The following is a 9,570-nucleotide window of genomic DNA, read 5'->3' on the forward strand; positions in this document are numbered from 1 at the left end:
CCCGGTCATATTTGGGCATAATATCAGCCAAGAACACAGAAAAGTCTGTTAAAAAGTCTCAACTGCTTAACTTTAAGTAGTTAAGCAGTTGAAATCTCAAATAAAGCCTCATTGTTTACAGAACATAATTTTGAAAAACATAAAAAGGTTGCATTATTTTATTGTATTTATCAGTCCCTTCAGGAAGTTTCAATTGCAACAATTAAACAAATACATCTAGTCATGGTGAATTCTGTGCGACCTTGCAACTTTCCACAAATTTGACCATTGTAGTTTCCTGTGCAAAACACTGAGTCACCAAATTCACTTCCTTGTTTCTAGTTGGGAAGATTCAGAATGTCTCACATTTACCCTGTCCAAACAGTGTCATTTTGTTCTCACTGTAACGATTTGCCAATTGATTTTTAATGAATTATACAAAAAATATACATAAAATGTCAAATCTTGCAAATTTTCAATCTTCACAATTGTCCTGCAAAATGTAGAAAAGCTGCCATGAAATCCGGCATTTGAGGTCACAAGAATCCCCCCAAAAAAGCATGCGAAATCCTGGAGGGACGGATTTATAATTAAGTATGGTCACAGTATCATGATGCAATCATTAATTTATCATGTAGTACTGATCTAATAATGTGTTAATTGAGCATGCATTTTTAACTGTGTATTTAACAATACTTTGATATGTTTCAGATTCTTGTGTAGTACTGAACAACTACAATGCCACTGCTAACTGGACCTCGCCTATGAACGCCTCATCGTCCATAATAGAGTTTTGGCAGTAAGTTTTTAAGCAAATGAGACTGAATTTAAGATAAATAAACTATAATAAAAAATATAATATTTGCATACGTAAAAGTTAAAACATCCATAATTACATAAAACAATCTAGATCTGAAAGCACCAACTTTTCATTTTGGTGTGGTGATGGGAAACAGAGCATTTCCAAAATTATGTCATACACTTGTTCAAACACATCACACACACAGCACAGAAGAATTGTCTAGCATTTCTGGGTGTGTGCATAATTCACTGACAACTAATAATTCAGTTGTACGTGTTAGGGCAGAACAGGTTACACCAGTAGGCTACTGATTTTATATGATTTTGTGGTCTCATGTAATTGCTGACATAACTCCACCAAATTTGAACCGTAGCAGAGGTACAATTCCAATTTGAACTGAAAAAACCTGTGTTTCTTTCAAACAATTCTTTTAAAATGTTTTAACCATTATATTTGTTAAGTAAAGGAGGTTAACCACATCAGGAAAAACACAAATTGAGCACACTGGTGTTTGAATTTGCCACACTTTCCTCCCTTACACAACACATTTCTTGGCAGGGAATGGGTTGTGTAAGATATTAATTCATGGGAGTAGTCTTCCATCTCAAGCATCTATCCCGTGTGATGTAAATGCCGTATCAGCTTTAGTATCCAGCTCATTTGTCAATTAAAGCCTTCACACACTCATTTTGGCTGATTAGACCTTATGGCAGGACTATGTGGACATGTACAGACTGACATCTCCATCACTCTTTTGATGCATCTTTTTTGTTGCATCTGTTAGGGTGGGACAGTTTATACCTGACACAAAGTCCCAGCATAGCTCCCCCTAAATTCAGCTTGAAAGGGGGTCTAATGAGCCAGAATAATTAAAAACACCTGTGTGCTGAAGGTGTGAAGGGCCTCTGATTACACATTGAAGCATGTATTAATATAAAGAGTTTGCTTCAACATCATTAGACCTTTCACAATGAACTTTTTGACTTGTCAATCACATATGTAACTAATAACACTAATACTGGGTGCATTCCATTTAAGGTTGCCAGTGCCAGGACTTTGGTATTTTGAATGCTAGCGTATTATCTAAATGTAATGAAGCCATTAATATTAGTTACACAAGGTATTTTTGTCTGCCTTCTTCACACATTCCACTAGATACATATATTTCCTCAAATAATTGGTTGACAATACCTTGGTCTTTACAGACGACGGGTGCTGAATATATCCACTGGCATTGAGGTCTTGGGAAGCATACAGTGGGAACTTTCTTTGTGTCTTCTTCTGGTCTGGATCATCTGCTACTTCTGCGTCTGGAAGGGAGTGAGATCCACGGGAAAGGTAAGACTGAAATGACAGATCCTCACTCATTTATTTATTATAATTTGGTTCTTTTTGGTTTTCAAGAGGTTGCCACTCACTCACACTCTGAGGAAAACCCCTGTTCTGTGGGCGGGTGTTCAAAACATGTAATATCGTCTCATGGAGTTTTATTTTCAAACCAGTTATGTGTTAATATAATTTGCTGTTACAATGTTACATCACCTACTGAGATAACAATGCATTCATTTGATGCTGTAAATCTATGAAACAGTAACAGAGTATTGTCTCTCCTGGTCTTTTCGTAATCAGTAGTTGTACACACATTCATACAAGCATGGTGCCAAAGTGACTGTGAGGAATCTTAAACTGTTTCACACCCCGGTCTAAAATTGCAGATCTGGAGCCACCTGTACTCCGTAAGCAGGGGCAGACCCAGGCATACGTTGGTTATTTGGGCACATCCTGGGCTTCTGACAATATATTCAGCCTCTGAAAGACAGTGCAGAGTGTAAGAGGTAATGATAATGGGGTGGCTAATCAGATATCAGGAGATTAGGGGTTAAAATAGACTGAGAGGCAAGATCAACAAATAAATATGAACACTATATTATTTTTCTTCTACTGTCTGGCATATCATGTAATATGTAATGTGCAGTACAAACTTTGGCACTCCCCAAGGGTAAGGAAAAAGCCAAATCAACGAGATCTCCATAATATGACCGATGTGTTGCACCTGTGGCTACCTCAGACCTGCCGCCACATGCAGTCAATGTTCACCTGCCACTCTCTGTAAAGCTCAGGGCTTTGTAAGACAGTATTAAGGATGGATGTTTTTCAATAAGGTGAGAAAAGTGGCTATAAGCCAAAGGTGTCGTTTGTTGGGGTTTCAGTTGATAAGCAGTGAACTGGAAATGCTGGATGTCTGTTCTGTAAGAGATGTTTGAAATATGATCCTCGTGTGTCTGTGCCTCACAGTTACCTAACGTGAGTCACTCTCCACTTCTGTATTTTTCCCCCAGTGTCCCAAATTCAGATTATATGAGCTGATCCTCTGGTATGATAACTTCACTGGCATCCTCTCTTCCCTCATCTTTAAGGATAATAGAGTTTAGAGTCTGTCATCTTGTAAACAGGTTTTGTGAACACAGGTTCACTTTTTCTTTTGTGCCCTGAATTTCTGTCGCTTTATATGGTTACATTTCTTTGTCTTTATAAGGAGTGTGCAGTGAGTCAGTTAGATATGAAGTCGTAAAGCACACCAGAAGAGATAATTTGTATGTTTTTTTGCAGCTGTTTGTCGGCTGTGTCGAAAACCCAGGATGGCAATAAAAACCCAATGTACTGGCAACACTGTTGGGTTATGAAAGAGTTTCTTGGTGTGTTACAAAACTACCAAAAGATGCACTGACATCACAGCATTGCTCCTAATGTTTCAAGCAAACTTTTCCCACATGTGTACAATCTTAGTGTCCTTGATTTTTTACACAATCATCATTTTCTGTTTAAATCTATAGGCTACCTACTTCACAGCCACATTCCCCTTCATCATGTTGATGGTGCTGTTTCTCAGAGGAATGACCCTTCCTGGAGCCCTCCATGGTATCAAGTACTACCTGAACCCCAATCCTGCGCGGCTCGCTGACCCGCAGGTAACCTTCAGCCTGTGTCCTAATCTGCATTAAATGAATCTCTGAAAGTACAAATATTTTTGTATCTTTTTCTGACAACATTTTACTTTTACATCTTACATTTTTACACAAATATCTGTACTTTCTTTTTTCAAAACAGGTTTTTTACATTAGTTTTAATGCATTTAAAGGGGAATTATCGTTATTAACATTATTCTTCTTATTATTATTATTATCATTGCACGCCTTCCTAACATCAAGACCAGTGCATATCATGCAGGAAAGATGTAACATGCTTTGAGTACATTTCAGAGCCTTTTTTTCACTTTTACTTGAGTAAAGAAGTTGAATCAGTACTTCTACTTTTCCCAAGTAGATACTTTTACATAAGTATCTGTACTTCTACTTGAGTAAACAATGTGTGTACCTCTGTCTATAGGAAATGTGGGAGTGTTTTTGGTCAAATAATTAGTTTTTGTTTATAGGTCTGGATGGATGCTGGAACCCAAGTATTTTATTCTTATGCCATATGTTTGGGGTGCCTGACTACACTTGGAAGCTACAACAAGTACAACAACAACTGTTACAGGTGAGTACTTCATGATGCGACTGACAATAAAGTTTCTATTTCAGCATCCAATATTCATACCAGATGTACTATTTTTAAATCACCATCCCAAATCAGATGGATGCACAAAAAGCTAAAGCTAAGTAAAGTTATTTTTATGTCTTGTGTTTCCTGTTACTACTGTTTGTCATCATTCATTTTACTACAAGTTGTTAAATTTCAAGGTGTCTGTGAGCATGTCCTGTAAGTTTAACAGTCCCGTGTTACCAAGACATAAATAACGACACATTGCTTCTAATTTTCAGAGACTCCTTCTATCTTTGCTTGTTGAACAGCGGGACCAGCTTCATATCCGGCTTTGCCATTTTCTCAGTTCTGGGCTACATGTCACAGAAACAGGGTGTCGACATTCGTTCAGTTGCTGAGTCAGGTGCGTATGTCAACCTACTCAGACTTTAAACTGTCAGACTAAATTAAGATGTTTTATTTTTCCTCAGTACTGCCCTACTGATACTGAACTCTTGAAGGACAAGATATATTAGAACTACTTTAACTGCACTATTGCCATTTTAAATACTATTGCACCATTCACTTTTCACATTTTAACTGTTTACCTTTTATATGTTTACTATTTTGTATATTCTGTATATTTTGTGTTTATTATTATATTACATTACATTTTTTGTATGTAGATGTATATATCTGGCATTTTGTAACTTCATATATTTTTTTGAATTTGCATTGTGCACTGGCTGGAAGGTTTGATACAAACATTTCACTATACGTACTTGTATGAATATATGTGATAAATACATCTCTTAAATCTTGGATATACAATGAAAATGAAAAGAATGTTAACAACTGATTACGCTCAATATTAGGAAATTTTTCAAGTTTTAAATGGGTACTCTTTTTTTATTTTTAGTTTTATCTGTTATCATTATTCTAAATAAAATCCTGTAAGAAACAAGAACAATACAAATGATATCACATATTGACACATTCTCTGCTTACTCACTGGTTTCACTCTGCAGGCCCTGGTCTTGTGTTCATAGTCTACCCACAAGCTGTGACCCTCCTGCCGTGGCCTCAGGTCTGGTCCGTGTGCTTCTTCACCATGATCATCTTGTTAGGAATAGACGGTCAGGTCGGTTGCAGCCTTCCTCGTTTCTCCCTAACATTTCCTGTAATGTTTCTTCTTTAACTGTCCCTACACTAACTTGTCTTTCTGTCATTCTCCAGTTTGCTGGGCTTGAAAGCATCATGACCTCCCTAACGGATGTCTACCCTTCCCAGATCCGAAAAGGATATCGCAGAGAGCTCCTGCTGCTGCTCATCTGTGCTATTAGCTATGTGTTTGGCCAGTTATTGGTGTCACAGGTAAGCTGTAAGAAGTACATCAATTGGTGGTCATGTAAGCGATTTATCTTGTGCAGTCTGATCAGTTAACGCCTTTTAACCCCACTTTTTTCCCCCTTCTTATTGAAGACTGACATCAGTAGGAGCTGTTTACTTAGCACAAAATAAAAGGTGATTGATAACCTGTTTTAATTTTAGGCTGGCGCATACATTCTGCAGATCTTTGATCACTATGTATGCAGTGGTCCTACTCTTCTTCTGATGGCAATCTTCCAGTCAGTGATTGTTGGATGGATTTATGGTAAGGTAGAGTTTTCAGTGGCATGACTGTCTTTAGCTTTTGTATGTTACATTGACGTCATACTAATTGTACATAGGGATGTGTCCAGAGGGGGGCCTGTGGTGCCACCCTCATTATCCTTGTCTTTCAGAGGCTGTAGCGGGCTCTGTTTTAAAGCTAGAGTGGATGATACATATGAAACTAGATGACCTTACACATCAGTTGATACTAACCATGCTGTGCTAGCATGTTGGGAAGGGGACTAAAGAATTTAGGCTAAATTTTGGCGACGGAAAAACTGCCATGGCCATTTTCAAAGAGATCCTTTGACCTCTGACCTCAAGATACCTAAATGAAAATGGGTTCTATGGGTAGGCACAAGTCTTCAGTTTATATACATGCCCCCTTTATGCAATGTTTTTTGGCAAAACCACCTTTTTTGCGTGTGGTTTTGTGTATTTTAACCTCTTTAGTCTTAAAGACGCTTCCTCCAACACCAAGGTTGCAGTCGTGTGAGGGTGGATGAGCTGAAAGAAAGAAGCTGGGATGTTTGTGGGGTTTTGTTGTCAGAGATTGGTTGGAAGTGCAGTTTGTCTGTGGTTGTCAACCTTCTGGCTTTCGGGATATAAAAACTAAGGACTAGGAGCCTCAGTGCAGAATACTTTATCTTCAATTTTAGTTTTGTAAAATTAACTTGTTTTTTGTTAAAACTCACTTGTGTTCTTCCCTCCTTTGTCCAGCTGGGTTTTGACACATTATATAAAATTGTGGCAGCTCAGAAACATATTGGAAAAGAACATTTTCTTTGTCTTTGTTCAATTGAATCATGTCAGAACGGTCTATCCATATCTCCTGTATAGATTTTAAGACCCAGTTTCACGATATGCTTGTTTTGGGTCACTAGCTCTGGTATGTTTTTAAGTATTTAGAGCAGAAGACAAGATAGTTCAGAAGAGCCACGTAAGCCCATCTTTGTGACCTTGTTTTCTTGGATATAACTAGACTGTAAGAGAAAGAACATCAATTCCACAAGAGAAATAAAATACAACATTTAGCCCAACAGTAAATTAACAATGACCCAAAATGTTGCCTCAGAGAACTGGTTTAGTGGTTAGCTTGGTTCACACAAAACTGATCAGAAAAACTCATTTAACATCTCAGTTTTTATCATCAGTTTTTGTGAGACTCTAACGTAGAGAAGATAACAGATATCTGTCAGTATTGGTCACAGATCTGACAAAATGGTGGAAAATTGTAAATGCTGTAGAACTCAGTAGTGGTTGCTACTAGCAACAGGATGATTGACTGCAGGTGGCAGGATGTCATTTCCTGTTGGTAAAAGTTCAATAATATCTTGTGTACTTACTGCAAAAACAGTGACATTTATTATTCACTACATCATACTTTAACATTCAAGACCTACAAGAGAGTGCAATTTTGTGAAAATATTTTCATTACTAATGCTAACACTCCCCAAAACAATGCAAACACCATTTTCTCTACATTTTGTATCATCTTTGTTGGTTGCAGCCAAACAACAAATGAAGGCCGTTTGCATGCATTTGCAGGCACCTTTAACATTATTTTGTGCCATTATTTAGTTTAAATTGATATGCAATAACTAGAAAAAATAATTAGAAATAATATTGCAGGATGGATTCTATTCTTTTTTTGACATCATGTCACAGGCTGGAGTGAGGGGGGCGGAAATGACCCCCGGACGGGCACTTTGAAAACCACATACTACAGTATATAGTATGTTAAATATGGAGCTTGGACAGAGCTTATATAATATGTTTGTCTCTGTCCTAGGTGCTGAACGCTTCAGTGACAACATCGAGGACATGATTGGGTATAAACCTCTGTCACTGATCAAATACAGCTGGATGTATGGCACCCCTCTTATCTGCAGTGTAAGCGTTTAAGGCAGTCCATAATAAATTCTATTTACAGGAACTACCTTTCCTTTTGAACACAGCCATGTTTCTATATTTGTGATTACCTTTAAAGGGCACCCTTGTATTTCTGCTCCTGAGATACACCCCCCTGAGGTTCAACAACTCCTACGTGTATCCGTGGTGGGCGTACTGTGTCGGCTGGTTTTTAGCCATGTCATCTCTTACCATGATTCCAGTGACGATGGTCTGCAAACTGGCTAAAGAAAAGGGGACTCTCTGGCAGGTCAGTGGGGGTTGTCAGTGGGTGACTTGTTATTTCGCAGTTTTAAGAAACATTTAAAGATTCTAAACTATTTATTTTTGCCTGTGCATATTGTTTCTGCTGCACTTTGACAATGTTATTATTTTCTGCTAGCGTCTCAAGTCAAGCTCCCAACCTGCCGAAGACCTTCCAGTGATAGCAAAGGAAATGACGAGCATCAGTGCCTTACTGTCTGTCCCTGATGGTGGAAAGAATGGCAATATTTAATGAAATGCCAATCCTTTAAAAATAACTTTTTTTATTCTATAAAATATGTGGAGCAGGTTGTTAACTATATATATGGTGATAGTTTTCATTGACAGATAAAGGCAGTTTTAGGGCGAGGTGACCTATCTTAATACAGTATATTAAATGTCTAATATAGTTGTTTTTTTTTAATTAATCATTAAATTATATTTGGAAGTGTTACAGATACTGAATGTACAAAATACTACATTGAGCTGCAGATGTGGATTTAAAGAATCCACATCTCAAATACCTCAAAAACCTAAAGGACAACAATGGTGTTTCTACATGTTTTAGCCCATCACAAACGTTTACAATATTGCTGTCCACAGGCAGGGCATTACTCACTCTAGTATGGAATAATAAGCCTGGTGCTGTAAAGATTATTCCAGTAATTCTACATTACATTACTTACTGTTGTTCATCAGGTTTCACATGTAAAATGTTCCTTAGCTATTTTTGTTAAGAGATCAACACGTTAAAAACTAAATCTGCTTCATCGGGAATGTGAGGGAGTAGTTTGATCACATTGAATTGGTGGTGTCATTACCATGGCAACATGAGCAAACAACCAGGGACTGTGGTGAAATTTGGATCCGGTTCTAATAATGTTAAATTATGATTGGTCCAACTGAGCCACGCCCACACAAGACAAAAGTACAAATATAGAAATCCCTCCTGTGACATGACCAAAACTGTTGGATGAAAAAAGATTTATGGTTTTGGTTTATGTAAAACTACAGCCAGTAGCTGATTAGCCTAGCTTAGCATAAAGACTAAAAACAGGGCAAAAGCTAGCCTAGCTCTGTCAGAAACTCAGTAATTAATACATTACATCTTGTTTGTTTAAACTGATGTGTAAAAACAAGAAGTTGTAGTTTTTACGTGGCGTTATGTGCTGGACTATCTATTGGTCGGGCACATTGACCTCCTGGAGTCACCTTGAGGTTGCCAGGCAACCAGCAGAGAAAGGTGTGTAACATTTACTAGTGTTTTCGTTACACTCCTTCACGCTTGAAGGCTGAGCTGTATTCAGTTAGTTGCAATCTGCAACTTCACCACTAGATGCCACTGAATCCAACTCAATGGTCAACAAAAACAAGAAATAATGTGTCAATTAGTGATCTTTAGAGGTGCTTGTAGGCAGATTTTTTTTACCGACAGAACCTGGCAAGCTCCACTTGCTTCC

At 37.8% G+C, this 9,570-nt stretch overlaps 1 protein-coding gene across 1 annotated transcript; it reads left to right on the forward strand.

The window, feature by feature from the left end:
* Positions 1 to 690: 690 nt before the first annotated feature.
* LOC118328855 (sodium- and chloride-dependent GABA transporter 2-like) lies at positions 691 to 9,570 on the forward strand (the record flags this gene model as incomplete). The annotated part of the gene is given in 11 exon segments (XM_035662777.1): positions 691 to 778; positions 1,987 to 2,119; positions 3,616 to 3,750; positions 4,215 to 4,318; positions 4,603 to 4,727; positions 5,332 to 5,444; positions 5,540 to 5,677; positions 5,855 to 5,957; positions 7,749 to 7,849; positions 7,947 to 8,117; positions 8,250 to 9,570. Coding segments are annotated over 11 exon segments (1,325 nt in total), but the record flags the coding sequence as incomplete, so codon positions are not given.

This window comes from Morone saxatilis, unplaced genomic scaffold (assembly GCF_004916995.1).
Source record: "Morone saxatilis isolate NCDOM2014 unplaced genomic scaffold, NCSU_SB_2.0 Contig18, whole genome shotgun sequence".
NCBI lineage: Eukaryota > Metazoa > Chordata > Actinopteri > Moronidae > Morone > Morone saxatilis.